This window comes from Mytilus galloprovincialis, chromosome 4, assembly GCF_965363235.1.
Source record: "Mytilus galloprovincialis chromosome 4, xbMytGall1.hap1.1, whole genome shotgun sequence".
NCBI lineage: Eukaryota > Metazoa > Mollusca > Bivalvia > Mytilida > Mytilidae > Mytilus > Mytilus galloprovincialis.
Window position 1 is genome coordinate 8400521 of NC_134841.1, and position 23550 is coordinate 8424070.

Sequence of the window (23550 nt, forward strand, 5' to 3'; positions counted from 1 at the left end):
GTACGGAATAACAAGAAGTCCAGGATTGGTTTTCTATTTTAAATTTAGTGTTAATTTTTTCTAACTCTTTTAGACGTTTATAACAAGAAAGATTTATATTTTTTGACAAGTAATTAAATGACACCGAAAGAATTTGTTGACACTCACGACGATGGAAAGTTCGGTGTCTGTTACAGAAACTGTAGATTTACCAAGTCATATTTTGGTTCAAAATCAGATGCAAGACATTATTTTTACTCAAAAGAATGTGATAGAAAAGTTATCTCAAGATGTGCGTTAAAATTTCAGTTGATGTTATGCTCATGTTTATGATGTTATCCAGGTGTAATGATAAGTCGTTATCCTAAGGCTATTTTTTTCTTATTTTTTCTGTACACTTAACTTTCATTTTTTATTACCATGCATTGTCAAGCTTGGTAACTCATAATTATTTGTCAGTAACTAAATGTACGATGCTGTCCCATACTGAACCTTCTGACCTTGTTTGTTTACATTTAAATTTCAATGGCGTCAAAATCACGTGATGTCAATTCGTTCTATCCAATCAAATTGCTCTACTGTCAATTAGGGGATTTTCCAGTCTACGGCAATTACGTTATTTCTTTGTGGGATATTGCTTCAAAATAGTTTGCAATAATTTTGGGTTTTATTCAACAGGAAAACTCTTTTTTTGCCATCCCTTTTGACATCAATGGAATTCTGTATGAATATTTATCTACAGTCATGATGGTCAGAATATCGATCTTTTTATAATGAATAAAAAGAAAATTCTATGAAAAATAAATGTAAATTATTTTTCATTAACCTACTCTATATTCCTGTACAAAATTATGGCATGGGCATCGTTTTTTCAATTAGTTTTCCTTTCATTTTGGTTGGGCTTTTTTTCGCGGGAAAATCGCGAAAGACGTAAGGAGCATGTCATTTTAAAATTCCTAAAAATACGATTTGCTTGACCTGTATTGCCTGCCACAAGATTGATGACGCTGAATGGAATGTACACAAAGCAATGGAGGCCGGAAGTGGGATTTTGTGAAGTTCTAGAATGTTTTTAGACATTCGGAAGTCGGGATTGAAACGGGCATTAGAAATTTGGCATTTTTTAGCAATAATTTAGAACAACAATGAAAACTTACTTTCAGAAATGTTTTTTTATTCAAAAGTGCAGAAAAAATGTATTCTACATTGTTTTTCTACGCCGGAAGTAGCGTAGTGACGTCAATGCGGAGTTTTCCCGTGTGTTAAGTTCAAACACAAATACCTAACGAACTGACAAGATGAACGATTTTAGACTACTGTAGGATATATCTGGCCTAAATAGGGCTCTTCACGGTTAGTTCGGCCATATTGGATAGGGGTCAGATTTTCATAATGGAGATAAACATGGTGTGAAAAATACGGGAAAACATCATAAAAACAGAGCAGTTGCTTGGAAACATGCATAGGATTTCCCATACTTTCATACTATTTTCACCTCTTTCAAAAAAATCTGCCCCCTATCCAATATGTCCGAACTACAAATGTAACCGTGAAGAGCCCTATTATGGGGCACGTATATATTCCAAAATGTATTTACCTCAGTACAGATGACGTCTAGGTGCAATTACTGTACTAACTTTGCGTTTTTTGGCATATTGTTATAAAAAGAAATTCTGTTTGCAAATACTATTGTTACAATGTACATGATATAAGATGGGTCCCTTGCTTGTGAAACACTCAAACAGAAGAAGTCTGTGTATACATAAATGTTTTGTTATGTCTGTTACAGGTACCATTATACACATTGTCCGAGATTACTTGGACCTCCAACAGCTGTTCTGCCTGACAACAGCCGTTGGACATCACAGTAATCTTGAACTAAATACATGTACACATAGTTTATCTGATATGCTGAAGTTGAACACACATAATTGGCCACCAATATCATTCAGCAGACTGCACACTAGACACTTAATGATGTATAAGATATCTAATCATCTAGTCAAAGAACCCAGGTCGGTTTGCTCTTATTCATGTTCCCCTCACTCATTTTCAAATTATAAATGTCAGTTTTAATTTTATTAGCAATTTAAGCCAGTAAACAGTTATCCTGAAACAACCTACTCCAGGGATGATATGAATCAGATAAAAATTACAAATATCTGTCAGAGTTCATACAATTTAAGTCTCTATTTTCTTGCAATTCAGTATTATCACAATTGACTATTCATATGAGGCTGACTTCATAGGGGGTCTCATAGGGGGGTTCTGAACCCAGATCCCGCTGAATGTTTTGTCAGATTTCCTGAATCCAACTTACACTATGTATGTAAGCATTTCTCATTTTTAGCTCACCTGGCCTAAAAGGCCAAGTGAGCTTTTCTCATCACTTGGCGTCCGTCGTCCGTCGCCGTTAACTTTTAGAAAAATCTTCTCCAACCAACCAAGATGGCCGCCATGGCTAAAAATAGGACATAGGGGTAAAATGTAGATTTTGGCTTATAACTCTGAAACAAAAGCATTTAGAGCAAATCTGACATGGGGTTTAATTGTTCATCAGGTCAAAATCTATCTGCCCTGAAATTTTCAGATGAATCGGACAACCTGTTGTTGGGTTGCTGCACCTGAATTGGTAATTTTAAGGAAATTTTGCTGTTTTTGGTTATTATCTTGAATATTATTATAGATAGAGATAAACTGTCAACAGCAATAATGTTCAGCAAAGTAAGATTTACAAATAAGTCAACATGACCAAATGGTCAATTGATCCCCTAAGGAGTAATTGTCCTTTATAGTCAATTTTTAACAATTTTCATAAAATTTGTAAATTTTTACTAACATTTTCCACTGAAACTACTTGGCCAAGTTCATTATAAATAGAGATAATGGTAAGCAGCAAGAATGTTCAGTAAAGTAAGATGTACAAACACATCACCATCACCAAAACACAATTTTGTCATGAATCCATCTGCTTCCTTTGTTTAATATTCACATAGACCAAGGTGAGCGACACAGGCTCTTTAGAGCCTCTAGTTTTATACCCCTTCCAAATTTAATTCTCCATGTTTTATGTCTCAAATAGCAAGTAGGCGGTGAAATGACACTAACAAAATTTGGGTCATGAATTTTAAAGTAAAGTAGTGATTTGGTCCAGCTGAAAAAGGTTAAAAATTAGCATTTCAGAAGCTGTCAAATGATTTCAAGACCCCCTTAACATAAAATTGTCCATATTTTGAGTCAGAGCTGATAAAGTTTTCTATATTTTTGTTATATAATTTGTCCCAAGAGAAGTAAAACACACTGTAAAAATATTATTGAGAAAGCACAGGTGGGATTTTTTAAATTTTCATTTATTGTCTAAAAGAAATGCACTACAAATAATTATTGATCCAAGAGTTCCATATGGTGAAGTTAAGATCATAACCTTGTTATTGAATATCAGCTGTTTGAATAGATGAAATAAGATATGTTCCAATTGTCGCAACCATCCTCCATTTCTTTTCTTAGCATGTGACCTACTGAATTTTATTTATCACCAAGTTTGTACTTAATTGAGCAACCAGTAGGCAGAAGGGTGACACATGTGTAGCAGGATTTGATAACCCTTCCTGACCACCTGAAATCACTTTTTAAGGGTTCATGTAGCTCAGTCTTAGGTTCTTATAGGACACCAAAAAAAATTTGCGTTTGTATATTGGTATCATGTCGTCGTCTGTAGTTGTCAACGTCGTCGTCAGCATCGTCCAAAGACACTTAGTTTCCGGACAATAACTTTAGTTAAAGTGAATGGATCTCTATGAAATTTAAATACAAGGTTTGAAACCACAAAAGGAAGGTTGGGATTGATTTTGGGGGTTATGGTTCCAATAGTTTAGGAACAAGGGGCCCAAAAGGGGTCAAAATAAGTATTTTTCTAGTTTATGTTGTTTTTTGTTGTATAGTTGTTTGTCTTTTTGTTGTTGTTTTTTGGGGCCATCGAATTGTCAGTTCGTTTTTGACTTATCAGTTTGAATATCCCCTTGGTATCTTTTTATGAATTTCTTTTCTCAAATAACTGAAATTGGCTCCATTTATTTTTATGTATATCCTTTAAATGTTTTCTTTTTTCAGTTGTCCAGTCATGAAGATTTCATGAGAGAAAGTTTTGCTTCAAAGTCCATATATGAAGAAGAGTTGAAGAACCTACAGGTTGGTGAATTTTCTCACACAAATGCTAATGGTTATAAAATGTCAGAATGAGTTTTATGCTTACTGCTTCAAAGTCATAAGAGCATTTTACAAAAGAGAGTTTATAGTTTAAAATAAGCATTCTTGTTGTTTTCTCTACTTTTAAAAAATGTTTCAATATGCCAACTTATATGTAATAATGAGAATACAACATGCAAAATCTTGTTTTCACTCTGAAGCACACCATTACCATTTGAAATGCTCTTCCTACTAATCAACTTGTGAAAAAGTGTTAGCCCATTACAAGTGAAAGGCTGTTAGCATGAAGCAAGAACAGTGAAATAAAAAAAATCTACTTTGTAGTTCCAGTTTTTTATAGAATAACTGATAGTCAATATCAGCATTTGAAAATAATATGAACATGAAAAGAACACTTCTAATTGTATCATAAAGAGAATCAAAGACATTTTTAAGAATTTTTTAATTCTTAAAAAAAAATTATGAACCAATCAGGTGTTGCTTTATTTTTTAATAGTTTTGATATAAAAGGGAGATAATTTATCAGCAACAATGCTAATGAAAACACAACTAATATTACCGGGTAATCCCTTTCTTATCAAATTTTAAACATTTTTCACCATTTTTTAAATTACAAATATCAGCTTATTGGTATTGTAAAAAGAACAAAACCTGATTTAATATGCATAATAAATAATAAAAGGTTCCTGATAAAATTCCAGATATGATCATCTTGTGACAACTTTTTTTCTTCTTCAGAAAAGTATTAGAGATGATTATGTCCCTAGAAGTAAATTAGAAGAAGCAGAGAATGACTTGCAGGTGAATTTGTATTCTGTCACATCTAAATATATTAATAAGTTACATGTTTTGCTACACAATAATTGTGCTATCAGTCTTATAAATGAATATATTTTCTTTCTAAGTCTGATATTATTTAGGTTCTTGTATTGATAGGGAATTTGAAACCAGTTCAGAAAATAAGTGATATAACACTCATGGATATTATAGGACAACATATCTAACTCATAATGTTTTCATGTAACAGTTTGTGAAACTTAATTCTGGCAGTTGATCTGCTGACATACTGCATTCACTTTTTCATGACAACAGATACCAGTATTATAATTATATATATAAATGGGTTTTAAATATTTAGAGCGGTAATGTTTTTTTTCACTAAATTTAAAAAGGATTGTTTTAACCAAATGGCAGAGCATTAACACTAAACATTTGGGTAGTTGAGATGATGTCCTTACTAAAACAGATTAAAGGGTTAAAACAATTACAATGTTTTTTCTTTTTTTTTCAATAGATTTTTAAAAGTTTTCCCATTTAAATACATGTACCATTGAAATAGACCTATGGTGGTTCGTTTGAATAAACTACCCATTTCTTCTCATGTAACCCTAAATCATAAGAAAGCTATGGACCCACATGAATTATTTTGCTGATCTTCATTCTCACTCTTATAAATTTGATCAGGAGGAGAGGTTATCTCATTTAAATACAAAGAAACAACTGAATGATGTATCTGACAGACTGGAGTTTGCATTAGGAGAAATAGAAGTTGTTACCAAACAGATAGAAAGAGAAAAGGCAGCTTTTCAGAAAGCGTAAGAAATTTTAAAATAATTTATTTGTTGTTCAACTAAGTGGTAAAGGCATATTGTAACCCGTGTCTGTTTTTATACGCCCATCAAAATTTTGACGGGAGGTATTATGGTATACAAATGTCCGGTGTCCATCCGTCTGTCCAGCTGTCTGTCCGGCGTATACATGTCACACCATAGCTTGAGAACGACTTATCCAAATTTCATGAAACTTTATATAGTTGTTTCTTATGATGGTCAAATGATCTTTATACTTTTTGGTGAAAATAAGATTAAAACTTTTTGAGTTACGGCACTTTGTAACTAAAACAGGGGTGTGTTTTTTTCACATGTCACACCGTATCTCAAAAACGAGTTTTGATTATTGCTTTAAACTTTACACACTTCTTAGTTATATTAATCGTAAGATCTGTATACTTTTTGGTGATGATTCAAAATTTCATTTTTGAGTTATTAAGTATTTTTTTTACATGTCACACCGTATCTCAAAAATGATTTATGATTATTGCTTAAAACTTTACACACTTCTTTGTTATATTAATCTAAAGATCTGTTTACTTTTTGGTGATGATTCAAAATTTTGTTTTTGAGTATTTGAGTATTTTGTAAAAAAGGGGGAGGTTTAATTTACATGTCCAGCCATATCCCAAAACAATTTATGATTATTGCTTAAAATTTTACACACTCTTTGTTATATTAATCTAAAGATCTGTATACTTTTTGGTTTTGATTCAAAATTTTATTTATGTGATATTTAGTTTTTTGTAATAAAAAAAAGGGAGGGGGGGGTTTCACATGTCCCGCCATATCTCAAAAACAATATATGGTTATTGCTTAAAAGATTCTCAGAAACTTTTTGTGATTATTGCATAAAACTTCCACACAAGGGGAAGGGCGTATCATGCGCTCATGGCACAGCTGTTTATTCAATCATTCCATCCCCTAAAATCAAACAATTGTCAAGACTTTTTTTTTTCTTTATGCCAGCAGATATTGATCTGATTTTTAGTACATTAGTCAATTTAGTGTATAATGTTTGTGTTGCATACTAGTTAATTAACTTTTTGCTGAGTTATGGCCCTTTGACTCCATGCAAAATTTTCCTATCAGGACTTTTTCTGTACTGTTAGTAGTTCTTGATCTGATTTTTGTCGAGCCTTCGACTTTAGTCAAAAAAGCGAGACTAAGCGATCCTACATTCCGTCGGCGGCAGCGGCCACAAATATTCACTCTGTGGTTAAAGTTTTTGAAATTTTAATAACTTTCTTAAACCATACTGAATTTCTACCAAACTTGGACAGAAGCTTGTTTATGATCATAAGATAGTATCCAGAAGTAAATTTTGTGAAAATAAAATTCCATTTTTTCCCTATTTTACTTATAAATGGACTTAGTTTTTCTGCGGGAAAACATTACATACACTCTGTGGTTAAAGTTTTTAAAATTTAAATAACTTTGTTAAACTATCCTTGATTTCTACCAAACTTGGACAGAAGCTTATTTATGATCATAAGATAGTATCCAGAAGTAAATTTTTTGAAAATAAAATTCCATTTTTTCCGTATTTTACTTATAAATGCACTTAGTTTTTCTGCGGGAAAACATTACATCACTCTGTGGTTGTAGTTTTTAAAATTTTAATAACTTTCTTAAACTATCCTTGGTTTGTACCAAACTTGGACAGAAGCTTGTTTATGATCATAAGATAGTATCCAGAAGTAAATTTTGTAAAATGACAAATCCATTTTTTCCATATTTTACTTTAAATGGACTTTTTTTCTGCCAGGAAACAACACATTCACTCTGTGGTTAAATTTTTAAAAATTTTGATAACTTTCTTATACTATTTTTTATTTGTACCAAACTAAGACAGAAGCTTGTTTATGATCAAAAGCTAGTATCTAGAAGGAAATTTTGTTAATATTTTGTACCTGTGTATCTGTATTTTACTTATAAATGGACTTAGTTTTTCTTCCAGTTAACATTACATCCAGTCTGCAGTTAAAGTTTTTAAAACATTTATTAGATTCATAAACTATCCAGGATTTTTTACCAAACTTGGACAGAAGCTTCCGACAATCCAAACATGGTATCAAGTGGAATATTTTTATTGATTTTTTCCCTCATTTTTGTTGATCCTGCAATTTACAGCAAAAGTAGGCGAGACACTGGGTTCCGCGGAACCCTTACAAATTTTTTAGTAAATAAATATTGTAAATGGTTGTCTGACATATCCAGTATGTTTTTTGTTTCAATAGGCTATTTGCCAATTCCTGTAATTGACTCTGTAATTAGAGATCCCTATTTCAGTTGTCTCCCTTATGAGGGACATTAATTGTTATTTATAATGGAGAGCTAGCAGAACGAGCAAATTTACCTGTGCATAATGTGAGTTATCTTTAAGGTTTTCAAATCTTTTAATTACATTAATTTGTTGTTAATCTAAATACTTTTGACATCAGAAATTATTTTTCATGAAAAATTTGTAAAACTGCTGATACATCACTTTCAATTTATCATACTTTGCAATGGCAAAAGCTAATTTTGTCCGGAATGGAACCAGTCTACGATTTAAAAAATGTGTAATAACAGAATCAAATTGGTTATTGACAAATGGACTATTGATCGACTTATCACAGAATGAAGGTCCTTGGACATAGAAAATTTTATCACAATTTAGTTTTATTGAACAGACTTTATTTTGTAATGACTGCAGATCTGGAAGTTGTTTAAATTTCAAACAAAGATGACCTACTGATATTCTTTGTTTTTTTTGTTTTTTATTTAGATTTGGGACAGTTCAGACAAAAGCCATCCAAGAAACATCAAAGTCAATAAAACTGGAACGCAAATATACAGGTGAGTTGATGCAGGAACTAGTAGTCAGTAAGTAGATAATTCAACAACTCTTATTTTCCATATATTATAAATCATTGTTAATTTTGTTATATTTTTTATGCTCCCTTCATCATGGCAAGTGACATCCTTGACCACATGATCTTAGTTTCTACTCTAATTTAAGATTCCCTCGTCCAATTTTTTTTTATAAAATTCATTCACAATGCTTAGAACCACAACACTCAGACAGAGTCTAGAATCTAGAGTTATGTCCCTTTATGACTTTGAAAATTACAAAGCCTTCTTCTTTTTCTTTTTTTTTTACTACATAATAATTTTATTCATCAAATATTGCTTGTTACATAAACCATCAAGATTCCAAGCTTCTCTTGACGAACCCTGTTACAATCCACTGACTACCCAGGGAATAATCAGCTGATTAAATTAACTGACATACATTTTGTTTACAAAACTCTATATTAACAATATAAAAAAATTATTCATTGATTATGTTTCTTTTAATTTAAAGTAACATTGGACTTATTGTCTTATGTCCATTAATATTGGTATCTACTCTCTTGGTGTATTCATTAACAAAAATTCAGTAGACGTCTATGTTTTTTGTTTTCTTCTCAGATACATAGCCCTCTTCTTTTATTGAGCTATAAAGTAGCTGTTCTTGCTGATCTTTGAAAATATACAATCACTGACCAAGTGCTTAGTTCACATAGAAAACCTTTTCTTGTTTGTCAACAGTATACAAATAAATTTCATCCAACAATAAACAAACTGGTCAAAATCTAGCTTTATCATGTATAAGCATCAAAAACACTTTGCCCAAAATTGGGGTCTCTGTCAAAATAAAAAGTGTTGTTTATGCTTAATTGATTAGCAGACAAGTTAATGTTATGTTAAACATTCAAATTTATGTTTTACAGATGTAACAAAACAGTGTGAAAAACAGCAAGATGATTTAGAATCAAAAACTGAAGAATTAAAATTTTTGGAAGGCAAAGTAAAAGAACAGGAAGTTGTTTATAAGAAGAAATTGAATGAACTAGAAATTCAAAAGAAACAGGATCGGTATATAGCCAAAATGATGGAAGACCAGAGCAGAAGAAAAAATAAAACTAAAACTAGTTTATTGACTCAAAAGTGACGGAAAATGATTATAAACATGCTAAATTATGATATTGGCAGCTATTAATTTGTATACTATTTATAAAATTGCTGCCGCTGTAAGAGTTGAAATAAGTAATTATGGTACATGTACAATTGTATGAAGATTTGGAAATAGAGCAAATGATATTTCTGTCTGACATGACATACTGTTGATTTTTAATACATCACAAAAGTAACATAGAATAAAGTTTGTGGATTAATAGGTCTAAGAAAGCTAGGTGTGATTTATATATGTTATGTTTGATATATGTATTCTTTATGAAAGTAGATTAATGATGATGATTTGATGTAGCCACGTGTCTGTTATTGATGCCTATTTTTCATTTTTTGGTGTTCCCTGTTGCCATCTCATTGAGGTACAATTTTTCAATTGTTGGTGTTCACTGTTTCTATCTCATTGATGCCAATTTTTCAGTTTTTGGTGTTCCCTGTTGCCATCTCATTGAGGTACAATTTTTCAGTTTTTGGTGTTCCCTGTTGCCATCTCATTGAGGTACAATTTTTCAGTTTTTGGTGTTCCCTGTTGCCATCTCATTGAGGTACAATTTTTCAGTTTTTGGTGTTCCCTGTTGCCATCTCATTGAGGTACAACTTTTCAGTTTTTGGTGTTCCCTGTTGCTATCTCATTGAGGTACAATTTTTCAGTTTTAGGTGTTCCCTGTTGCCATCTCATTGAGGTACAATTTTTCAGTTTTTGGTGTTCCCTGTTGCTATCTCATTGAGGTACTGTACAAACAAAATATTTTACAATCATTTTCTTTACTTGGAAAATTGTGATGGGATAGGTTTTTTCAAAAATGTTCTGTATGAACTGTTTCTCCTATCAATGCCAAAAATTGTGATGGTATATGTTTTGTAAAAATAAAAACTTGTTTTTTTAAAGCATTATTTGTATGCAGTGTTTCTTGATATCACAATGGTTAATCTCCCATATTTCAGTTGTTCAACAATCACTGTATAAATAGAGGACGCAAAAAATTTCTGAGTTAACAATATACAAAACATCTCCTTTCGTTTATATACACAGTCTCTTCAGTCATGAAAATATTATATATCATTCATTTAAAGATGTCAAATGGAGAGTGAAGTTATTACAATGTATTTACCTGATATTTATATGCAAGACTCTAATGAAAGTTACAACAAAAGAATTGGATTAATTGTTCATGCTTGCAAATGAAAAATGTTGAAAAACAGAACAATTATTTCCTTATTACTTTGTATAATAAACTAAAAGAATGATCCTTCTTTAAATAATGTTTTTGTTACTGTGTGGCTATTATTTAAACTTTCCTAGTGGTAGCAATAGCTTATCACAAAATAATCCAGGTCAAGGTGACTTTCTGTGGAAATATGACAGGAAATTCTGATGGTGAACATGTTGTCTGGCAGGGCTCATATGTCCTTTGCACTATTTTTTGTGGTCGATGTTCAATTTTCACAAATCAGTTTGTTTCTCAGATGATACAAACAATAGCCCTCACCCCTGTATGTGGTGCGACGTATGATTGTATAATGGTGAACATATCTGCCTTGCTTGTGCCTGGACATGATCTTGAACTCAATTTCATGAATACTATTAAATGTATGGGATGCTTACAGTAAAACCTTAATAATCTAGACTTCCAACATAAGTTGAATTGCAATATGTAAAGCAGATGAGACATTTCAGCATGCTCACTCTTGTTTTATTTTCAAGTGATCTGATTAATGAAAATACTAAATTCTATAATTCTAAAAAACTGAATGCTTTAGGAGAGGATGACCTCATTAAACAATGTTGATGAATGGAAAAGATTTTTTCCACTAACCGTGTTGGGGACATATAAATATTGGGTGTCCCTATGTCTGTCCTGAATTGTAAGTACTCTAACATGTACAATTCTTACTAGTTTTTGAAATGTCATTTAAGGTTTATATCAGCAATGTCTTGAAAGAATTAATAAAGTGCTAACTAGTTATTATTTAATTGATTAAGAGTTATGTCCCTTGGACATATAAGTCATATAAAAAATGTATAATTTGTAACTGTCTCAAGTCGACATTTCTTGTAGGATTGTAATAAAATTGATGTCAAAGGTTTTTATAAGCCATGTCTGGGCTGATTTATTAAAAAAAAAAAAAAGAGCAATATGCTTCTCAATTATTTTTATTTGAGTTATGTCCAATGAAAATGTAAAATTACATAAGGAATTGAATATTTAGAGCATTCAGGTCAACATCTATTATGTCTTTATGTAGACGAAACTCACGTCTGGCATACTTAATTATAATCCTGGTACCTTTGATAACTATTACATGTCAAATTTTTATGAAATATATTTTAAAGGTTTATCTCAGATTTGTCTTAGACCAATAAAAAAACTACCATAGAATTATTTTTACTGGAATTTCTTGTGTTCCAAATATGGAATTATGACATTAAAACCATCTTATATGGATTTAAACATCCTTACACGTTTGATATCCATCAAAATTTTGAAGTTGATTAACATAGTAAAAATGTTCCATTCTTGTTTCAGTGATTCCCTATATAATCAACCAAAATTTTCCCATAAAAGGGGGGCCTGTAATTATTTTTTTTTTGTAAGTTACCTATTTATGCAAACTGGATCTTAATTTATTTTTTTATTTATTTGTTTTCTCTATTTATTATAAAATCGTATAATATAATCAAAATGAGGATGTTAATTTGATGTATGCCTTTTTGTGCTTCTTCGTTACATTTGTTGTTTTTATAGTGATTAAGATGATAACACAATGTTGACTGCTGTACCCCTATTTTTGACATTTTTACCTATTGTGTCTGTTTGTTTTGTTCACGCATCGGTTACAATATAATGGAATTTGATGCGACTGTCATACAAGTGAGAGGTTTAGCTAGCTATAAAACCAGGTTCAATCCACCATTTTCTACATTTGAAAATGCCTGTACCAAGTCAGGAATATGACAGTTCTTGTCCATTCATTTTTGATGCATTTTGTTATTTGATTTTGCCATGTGATTATGGACTTTCCGAATTGATTTTCCTCTGAGTTAAGTATTTTTGTGATTTTACTTTTTATAAAAGAAATGTCTCTAATACATCCTTTGTTCATTATACTACGCTGTATTTGAACATTAAAGGGGTACTAGTTACGAGCAAGGATTTGTATAGTACTAAAAAAATTCTTGCTACGAGATATATATATACAAATTTGAAATAAGATTTTTTTTAAAATCATGAATGAAAGTATCATAGTGAAATAATAATTTGCGTTAAACAGCCAGTATAAGGTTCAATTTTGTCAAAATATAAGCTGTGAAACTTCAATGAATTATTCACTTGCGCAATTAACTTCATTGTGTGGGTGATCATGTGAAATTCAATTTAACTACACATGGATTACGCATTTAGTTACGAGTGTTCAGTGACAGTTATAAAAAGGGGTGGACTGATTCTATCCACAGAAGCGCATTCGTATAGAGGTGAAAAAAGGATGATTAACATTATATTTTAAACCTTTAATATGACAATAAACAGACCTAGAAAAAATCCAATTGCACAAGTTTGCTTTCTATTTATATCTATATTTATGTTTGCATTGCTTATATGACCCTAGGCAGTGTTGGGGGTCAACTTGATAGTTATTCTAGATTCAAATCTAGAATAAAAATGGATGATACATATTACCGAGCCCATGCATTGTGAATTGTTTTATTTTAGACTTGATTTTTGACTTTTAGGATTTCATTATTTTTTGTATACTGTCCTTCTATATTTTCACTTCATTTTTGTTTTGTTTTGATTTTTAAGTAAAAAAGAAAAAGATTGAAGAAAACATGCACCATTATTTATTTTTTTTTGTGAACTACGGCAAAACAATACGGGAACGTTCAAAGTCCAGTCCGTTATCAAACCTATTTTGAGGTCAAGGCCCGAATCTGTTCCGCATTTAGAACAGTCCATGGAGGTGTGTCATTTTTAACGAATCAAAACATAACATTCGTCAATCATCCGGTCAAGGCCGTTCTGGCGAAAACAACGCAGTCTCAACACTTTTTGTACACTATCAACAAGCTGAATATTAATTGTCAAGATGAGCAGTTCGTCTGGTCAAGCGATTGATGTGGAACCTTTGACATTAACTAGGTTCATTTTAGCTGAACAGAAGAAACATCCCCATGCAACTGGAGATTTTACAGCTCTTATGAACTTTATCCAAACTGCAGTGAAAGCCGTGTCATCAGCCGTACGAAAGGCAGGAATACACAGACTGTAAGTTCTGTACATTAAATCATCTGTGAATATTAAACACATGTTTATATTAATTTGACAATAGATATTTTCTCTTTAAAGTACAATTTCTTTAACAAAAGTCATGCAGTGCAGGTTGACATGTCATAAGATTACATAAAGTGATCCGGATTTTAATCAGGATATCAGTCCCATATCCTTATCACAAATGTGAATTTTTGTTAATTCAAGATCTTAACAACCAACTTTAAAAATCATTGGTTATCTTATGTCAAATGTATTGAAGATAAATTTCATTACTGTATAAAAAGTTATAAATTTAAGTGCATCACTAAACTAATACCACAAAATTGAAGAGCAAAACTAGACAATGAATGAGGGGTGTAAAGGGGGTATCTGCACAGAAGAATGTGAAATAAAATTGCCAATTCATGATAAACAACAAATTAAAAGATCTGTTTACCGATTTCATGAAACACGATGATTAACATACCTTTTTCATGGCTACACATGAAATAAAAATGGCCAAACACATTGCATGAAAATAAGGCTTTTCCACCCTCGTCATAACCCTAAATATTTAGGAAAAGTTGTCATATATATCCTTCCTTCCTCAAAATCAATATATATACTTATATATGACTACTGTTCCTTTATTGGGTTTATACATGTAACACGCACATACCCACCAACTGTCACTATTTGCGGGGGATTTCCCCCATGGAGGCTCCCAAGTGGAAATTTTGTAAGATCAATTTTGTCCACTATTTTAAAGAAAACAATTAATTTAACAATGGCTATGAGCTTGTCAAAGCAAGAAGAAACCAAAAAACCACATTAGAATATATTTGAAGACCCCCTTGAAGGTTTTGTAGGACTATAAGAACCATCTTTCACTTAAAACCCCCATGGGCATTTTGAAAAGTTGGCAGGTATGCACGCATATGCACTAATAATTGGGAATGGAAATGGGGAATATGTCAAACAGACCAATCTGACCAAAGAGCAGACAACAGCTGAAGGCCACCAATGGGTCTTCAACACAGTGAGAAATCTTGCACCCAGAGGTGAGCCTCATCTAGGCCCTAAATAAAATTGTGTACTGGTTCAGTGAAAATGTACATCACACTTAACTCCAAAACATATAAATGAACTAAAATTTAAAACTTACAATGGCCAGAGGCTCCTGACTTGGGACAGGCCCAACACTGGCGGGGTTAGATATGTTTTCTGAGATCTCAACCCTCCTCTAGCCAATGTAGGATAAAGAAACACATAGCAATTTGCTCAGTTAAAATTAATCTTTCTTTAGATGGCATATTTGACGTTTTTAAACAATTTGAAAAGCATTGTTCAAGTTATGGAGAGCATCTGCTCTTGGATTGAAAGAAGTTCAATTGAAACTAAAATGTGAGGAAGTATACATCAATAAACTATAGCCTATAGAACAATAAAAAATGTAAAAAGTAACACATAAAAAGCTTTAGTCCATTGCATTGGTTAAATGGTATTTTTCATTCATAGATTGAGCTTTATAATTACAGATACACATAAGCAGTGTTAATTGTATTATTTCAATCTTTTTAGGTTTGGAATCTCTGGAGTAGCAAACACATCAGGGGATGAACAGAAGAAGTTGGATGTCTTAGCTAATGATCTGTTCATTAATATGTTAAAGTCCTCATATTTAACATGTTTGTTAGTGTCAGAGGAAAATGATACAACTATTGTAGTGGAACCAGAGAAACAGGTATAGTCAACAGAGGAATATTAGCAAATAAAATCATTATCTGAATGAACGTCAAAAAGCCTGTGTCGTTAAAGATGGTACAGGGATACAGTATACATTATTGTTTCTATGTATGAATCTTTATACTCATGCCATATAAATGATACAATGTATTAGAGTAGCAAAGCTGTTAATATATTTAAGAGAATCTTAATTTGGTTTAATAAAATAATAATTAGATTGCAATATTTGTTGAATATTTTCAAAAATGTAAATGACTTTTTTGTCTGAAGGTTTCTGTTTGATTTATTTCTTATAATGAATTATGTTTTTGATATGCTATCAATCTTTTTTTAAATGACAAGTCTTAATTTAAAGGTTTATAATTAAATTATGAATGATTTATTTTTTTCAGGGAAAATACATTGTGTGTTTTGATCCATTAGATGGTTCATCAAACATTGACTGTTTAGTTTCCATTGGATCTATATTTGGAGTCTACAGAAAGGTAAGATTTAGTTTCCATTGGATCTATATTTGGAGTCTACAGAAAGGTAAGGTTTGAAAATAATACAATTTGTATGTAACATAAGCATGGTAAGAAAGCATTAACTTAATCATTCCTACATCAACATATTTAAAAGATTGTTTGAATAAAATATGCAAATGTTCACTTGAGAATGGAACAAGCTTAACAGCATTAACTTTATACAAGATGTTATCATAAACTCTGTTTTTCTTTTCAGAATTATTTTGAGGATTTCAAAACGCAAAGCACAGGCTGTCTTACCAATAAGTTTAAATATAGGGGAGTTTGTCATTTCAAAATCTAGTATAATTTACTGTGGCTTAATTGTAGTTTGAATAAGAAGTCTTAAACAACAACAAAAAAGACTGTACCCTTTAGGAGAATGAGAAGGATACTTCATCTCTAATGCATTGGCGGATCCAAGGGGGGGGGGGGGGGTTCTGGGGGGTTGGAACCCCCCTTTTTTTGGACATTCAATGCATTTGAATGGGAGCATATAGTTGGACACCCCGCCCCTTTACTCTGGGTTGGCAACCCCCCTTTTTAAAATGGCTATATCCACCCCTGTTATGGCCATGTTTTTCATGTTTTATATTTATTACAGGCAGATGATGAACCAGTGACCACAGCTGATGCCCTTAAACCAGGAACAGAACTAGTGGCAGCTGGCTATGCTCTGTATGGAAGTGCTACCATGATAGTTTTATCTATAGGAAATGGAGTCAATGGTTTTATGTTGGATCCTGTGAGTAATTTGCATATGCTAATATAGAATTATTACATGTACACAATGCATACAAGGTGGGTTATTATAGCAGCTGTTAGTTTCAGTAAATTTTTCAACCCGTTAATTTATTTAAGGTATGAATATAATATTTTTTGTGTCTTTGAAGAAATAACATCAAAACTGTGGTGCACACTGAATAAATAGCCTAGCAGGTTATTTTAAAGTGTGCATCACGTTTTTTTATGTTATTACAAATAGATAGAAAAAATATTACAGTTATTCCTTATAATTTAATTCTAAAATCAATTTTAAACAGGTGTACATCATGAAAAACGTTGATGATATCACTTAACATGACAAGATTAGTCTATGAGCTGATAGACATAACACTGTCAGACAATCAGAAGATGTGTTACATCCAAAATTAAATAAGTAATGCATATACATGTAATGACATAATTGTTGCTCTTTAAATAGAATTTAACAATGTGATTATAAACACAATGGTATATATATCATAAGAAAAAGTTTTGAAATAATTTATACAAATTTTAAGAGGTTAATTTGTTCTATATTTCAGGCTATTGGAGAATTTATTTTGACTGAGCCAGATATTAAAGTTAAACCCAGGGGGAAAATCTACTCAATCAATGAAGGATACTCGCAGTACTGGGATCAGGCAACAGCCAAATATGTGGAGAGTAAAAAATACCCTAAGGTAATACATGTAACAAAAAAACTAACATTCTATGCTGCATATGAGAATGGAAGAACTTCCACCCGCCACCTTGAAAGTTCTTTTAAACTTCATTTTCACAAATTACTCTTTTTTATAATTATCAAAATTAAAACTAAAATTAAAAAAAAATCTGTATCATTTTTCTGTATTTATTTGTAATTTATAATTAGATTGAAACTTTCTCAAAACTAAAATTACCTTGATGGATTTCTGAGTCATATTAAAATATTTCAAGTCATTTTTAAACCATTGCATGCCATAGCTCATTCTTAAACATTTTTACAAAAACGGGCATATATAAGTTTCATGAAGTTCAGATTGGAAGACTGATGAAAAAGATTCCCTATTAATGTGGTTAGTCAGTTTGAGGAAGAAGTGTTTCTTTGATCAACCTCCAGATGATAACTGTAAATTCAGAAATTGTGTGCTATTAGTATTGCAATTTTCAAAGAATGAACACAAATGTGAAATAAATTATTGTGATATTTGCATTAATAAAAACTTTCTGAATTGAAAATATCTGAATTTGTTGTGCTGTTGGCTTGCTGTTTAGTTCATAATAACAAATTATCTTATTATTGTTTCTACAGAGTGGAAAGCCTTATGGTGCCAGATATATAGGATCTATGGTGGCTGATGTTCACAGAACTCTTGTCTATGGTGGAATATTTATGTACCCTGCCACATCAGAGGCTCCCAAAGGAAAGGTAATTTGACTTTGTACATACAAAATCCCATTCATATATTTCAAATGTGCATGGAATGTCAGTAAGATATTGAATGTCTATAATTGACTCTTGCAGTTGCAAAAAATTTATGATTGAATATTTTATTAATTTGTCAGTAAGTAAATATAGTTAAATAATCTGGGTTATGCAATATTTAACATGTTTAGTGGATAAATTCATTTTAGGTAAAGATTGCATGAAATGCAATCAAACCTTATTGGACTGACTTGATATCTAAATCTTCCAAGGCTTATCACTATCTTTTTGATACACTAAATATAGTGCATCAGTGTTCCAGCTAGGTCGTTTTCAGAGGGCGCGGCGCCCGCCCTTTCCAATGTGCCGCCCTGTGCCCTTTTTACAGTTTCCAGGGCGCACTGTCTTTTTTGAAGATCGATTTTATATTATTTTGTTCATATTGATATGATCTGCTAATTACTAAATTTTACCTGGCAAAAAAGTTTATGACTTTGTTTATGACCCCAAGCTAATCAACAGTTACAACTGGAGTCATAATCTGTTGTTATAGCTAATTTGTTTATCGGATGGGTCATTAATGATCATCAACATTAATTCATTCAAATAGAATCGGTCAGTAGGCAATTATCTTTGAAGAAATCTGCATACAACAATTTGGGCACAATTTGCAATTTGTTTACTGTAGTTTCATGGAGAAAACGTAATGATAGAAAGTTGAAAACCATAAACAACATAGACATCGTTTTACTTGTTCTCCGTGAAATAAATAGCAAATTCAGACGTATTTGTCATTGACTGCCCTCACTTTTGATACTAAAATATGTCTACATACTTCTTGCTTAAGAATATATATGCTTAGGTATTTTGAGTTATGGGAAAAGTTAAAGAGGGTCTTAGTAGCAGTGTTGGTAGGGTGCCTTGGTCATCTTTTTCTGTATTCTTTATTTTTAATACAAATTTTCACTGTTGCTATATCCTAACATTGTGCATTTACTGAGCACAGCCGTTTTGTGCTGTATTGACATAAGCACAGCAGAGGTAGAAAGGTGAAACTGGTAAAGTGTGTCAGACCATAGAAACAGAATGAAGCAGATCACCTTTCAAAACACCACATATAAAGCTCAACTGTGCCAAGCAATGATCTAAAAACTTGTGTGACAAGCTGCTTGACAAGTTTTTCAGCCTAAAAAGTAAAAAGATAGAGTTCTATATGGGCTAATGATGTTGTTCTTGTACAACCAGTGATTTCAACGAATAAACACAATGTTTGATTAATATCTTTATTAAAACATGCCCTTTTCATATTATCATATCACACGGTAATTGCCCTTTTTCAGGATTGGCACCCTGCCCTTTTGAAATCCTAGCTGGAACACTGTGCGTTGATCATAACATTCTATACATCTTATCCATGAATATTTCCAGAAATTTATGGATGTATTTATGCTCAGATATTCAAAGCACAAAATTATGTATACTCGTCAAGAAAATTACATACTTTTTGCCAGGTGCATGAATTTAATATCTGTTCTGCATCTGCCACACTTATCCTTCAAATATTCATATTTTTTTAAAATTCAGCTATTAGCATTTTCTAGCTAAAGGAGTCTTTGTATTATTATGCTGTGAAAATTCCTGTTATAGATATCTGTTTAATTTGTATATTTTGATTTTCAGTTACATTTATTGTATGAAGCCAATCCCATGGCTTACCTTGTTGTTTTAGATATCTGTTTAATTTGTATATTTTGATTTTCAGTTACATTTATTGTATGAAGCCAATCCCATAGCTTACCTTGTTGTTATAGATATCTGTTTAGTTTGTATACTTTATTTTCAGTTACGTTTATTGTATGAAGCCAATCCCATGGCTTACCTTGTTGTTTTAGATATCTGTTTAATTTGTATATTTTGATTTTCAGTTACATTTATTGTATGAATCCAATCCCATGGCTTACCTTGTTGTTATAGATATCTGTTTAGTTTGTATACTTTATTTTCAATTACGTTTATTGTATGAAGCCAATCCTATGGCTTACCTTGTTGTTTTAGATATCTGTTTAATTTGTATATTTTGATTTTCAGTTACATTTATTGTATGAAGCCAATCCCATGGCTTACCTTGTTGTTATAGATATATGTTTAATTTGTATACTTTATTTTCAGTTACGTTTATTGTATGAAGCCAATCCCATGGCTTACCTGGTTGAACAAGCTGGAGGTACAGCTACTACAGGGAAAGAAAGGATCCTAGAACTCCAACCAACAAGTCTTCACGAACGTTGTCCAGTCTTCATGGGGTCGAAAGATGATGTTCAAGATGTTCTAGACATGTACAAATCATTTGGTTAATTTCACAGACTACAGTTTTAGCTTTGTGATGATTTTATTCATTTTCACAGCTATCTATAACGATTTTTCTGTCTTTCTTACATTATAAAATGACAGTGCCATTTTTTTGTCATAATATATTTGGGTTTGTAGAACTAATGTTTTAATTAGGTAAATTACAAATGAAGTAGAAAACTAGTCTAAATATTTTCTGATGTCATTGTTGTAAAAATGAATTATTTTTTTTTTACTTCCTTTAAAAAAATATATATAACAGAATGCTTCTGCTACATAAAATCCCTGTAGATTCTCTTTTAATATAATTTCTGAAGTCTTATGTAGTTTGGATTCATCAGAATGTCTTCTTTTTTGTTTATTCAAAATTATGTTATGTGGAATATTACTTTATTATGGTTGTTTAAAAGTTTTGTTATATATGAGAAAATGACTCAAGTTATATATAAAACTGTTTTTATCTGTTGAATCAAAGAGTTTGATCTCAGGTTTTCGCATTTTGCATGCTTCCTCACCTACGCATATTCCATCATTATAAGCTGAATGAATGAGAAGGAAAGTTGTTTTTCGTCTGTTTTTGAAACTTTGATTCACTATAAAGCTTAAAGGTTAATTAGAATCATATATTAAATCTAAAAAAAAAAAAAAAACAAAGATGTTTTTATATGTTGAGAGGTGTATTTTATTTTTTAAAATAGACAATTGAAATCCAACATTATTCTGAATTTACAGAAATGCATAATTGTTCTTTTTTTATAATTTATCTCATTATCTTTTGGTTTCTAAGAAAAAATGTGGTTGCATATTTATTTATGGGAAAAAAATCTGCCCTTCCAGTATATTTTTTTTAATTTGTATTATGGTACAAACTGAAGTCTTAGTGATGACTTGTCTCCCTTTACTTTTTAAGTATGAATGTTAAAATTATATCTTCTGCATCATATGGTTTCATGTGAAGAGTTGTCTCATTGGCAATCATACTACATCTTTTTATTTTTGTATATAAAATGCAAAGAAGACATATGTCTGAATGAAAACAGGTTTAGTATTATAGTATGAAATTAAATATGTTGTGATAATATAAAACTGCCAAATGCATTATGCCAACATAAGTAAATACTACAATCATAAATAAAGTTAATTTAATACTTTGACTTACAGTACAAGCTAATCGAGGCTGAGTTTTTAACATAATAAAAACATTGAAATTCTTAAGTTTCAGATTGGTATGTATCTTGCATATTAATGCATTTATTATTTGTTATGGAGGGAGTGTTTTGTTCAAATTGAAAGGGTTATAATGCAATAATGTTAAGATATTCTACAATACAATACAATAAATGATATGCAATATCTATCTTTTTTATGGTTGCTTTCCCCAATACCATCCATCTTCAGAGTCTACAGGCTATTATAGTTTTCAGTGTTAGTTGTCTGCATTAGTTGTCTGAAGACTTTAGAACCATCAACTTTCCTTTGGTTTCAGGCCCTAATAACATTAAGCTTCAGTCATTAGCAGGCCTTTATACCATCCACCATTATTTGTGTGCAGCATGCCCTTATGATATAAAGCCACAATTATCTAGTACAAATATTGGTGCATAAGGATATTGCACTGTAATGCAAGATAGCGAAATAGTGATAAATTTATCAAAGTTCTATGCATTTTTCTCTTGTCAACTCCAAATTAAGACCTTGAGGGTTATAATTTATTGAAAGATTGACTGCTTCATTTTGAGATATGCAACATATACGCTTAACATTGTGCATTGGCTGTGATTTCACTGCAAGTACAATAGTTAAGTGGTGAGGCTGTTGTTCATATCTAATTTTACGATCCTAACACAGTAATTTGTTTCTCAAATTGTGCTTTTTTTATACCAAAAACCAAGTATTTATCAAAAGAATAATCTGCACATGTATGACATTAGCACAAATGACGAAAAATGTATTGGTGTCTTAAGATGGTACCCAACACTTTCACTAAAATTAATTTGGCTCATTTAATTTTCATAAAATTTTGTCAAAGTATTTACTTTGAGACTTTAATGAAAATATAAAAATTTTTTTGAACCAACCATTTTGTTATACTAATGTATGCAATGTATATGTTTGCATTTTGTTTGATTTCTCATGATGAGGGCCTCAGGGAAGATTAGTTATATAGCTAACTGTGTAACCCTCTTAAAATAAAGTATTGTTGTTGTTGTTGTTGTTGTTGTTGTTGTTGTTGTTGTTGTCAGAAAAATTACACTGGTTATATAGCAATTTGACAAACACCAATTTTGATCATTGAGAAGCTTAATATTCCTTTTACAACACAACGTAATTAAAATGTTAAGCTGACTTTACAGAGTTATCTCCCTGTAGTGTTAGGTACCACCTTAACTATAATTTTGGATTTTTTTTCGCTTACAATGTGGAAAACAAGAAAGAATGCAGAAACAAATAGATTTTCTATTTTCCATGTTATGAAGGGCGATTAATCTAGAACAGTTAGTGACTTGCCTCCTATATTTCAAACTAAGACCTCTGTCTGTTAGTTCTGATTCTTACCATTGTGTATGAGTTTTATAAAATTTTGAAGAGAAAAATTTCAGTTTAGAGTGTTGAGACAAAATAAATTACAATATTTTCCAGTTATGAAGAGGCATAACTCTAAACCAAGAAGTGACTCAGTAACCAAATTCAAACTCTGAGTATTGTGTACGAGTTTCAAAAAATTTGGATGAAGAATA

The 23550-nt window shown here is 31.3% G+C and overlaps 2 protein-coding genes across 3 annotated transcripts; both read left to right on the top strand.

Moving 5' to 3' along the window:
* Window positions 1-102: 102 nt before the first annotated feature.
* Window positions 103-9918, top strand: LOC143071289 (spermatogenesis-associated protein 24-like). The gene is made up of 6 exons (XM_076245510.1): window positions 103-271; window positions 4090-4167; window positions 4924-4986; window positions 5650-5780; window positions 8566-8636; window positions 9554-9918. Exons 1-6 carry the CDS (start codon window positions 152-154, stop codon window positions 9772-9774), a joined length of 684 nt encoding a protein of 227 aa, XP_076101625.1. The 5' UTR covers window positions 103-151; the 3' UTR covers window positions 9775-9918.
* A 3868-nt stretch (window positions 9919-13786) lies between these two features.
* LOC143071291 (fructose-1,6-bisphosphatase 1-like) lies at window positions 13787-22167 on the top strand. Of its 2 annotated transcripts, none has more exons than XM_076245515.1 (7): window positions 13787-14056; window positions 15623-15785; window positions 16180-16272; window positions 16898-17038; window positions 17601-17738; window positions 18350-18466; window positions 20307-20396. In XM_076245515.1, exons 1-7 carry the CDS (start codon window positions 13878-13880, stop codon window positions 20379-20381), a joined length of 906 nt encoding a protein of 301 aa, XP_076101630.1. In that variant the 5' UTR covers window positions 13787-13877; the 3' UTR covers window positions 20382-20396. The 2 variants fall into 2 exon arrangements, with proteins under 2 accessions (XP_076101630.1, XP_076101629.1); XM_076245514.1 differs by lacking the exon at window positions 20307-20396 and adding an exon at window positions 20633-22167 and having other exon boundaries at window positions 13788-14056.
* Window positions 22168-23550: the final 1383 nt, after the last annotated feature.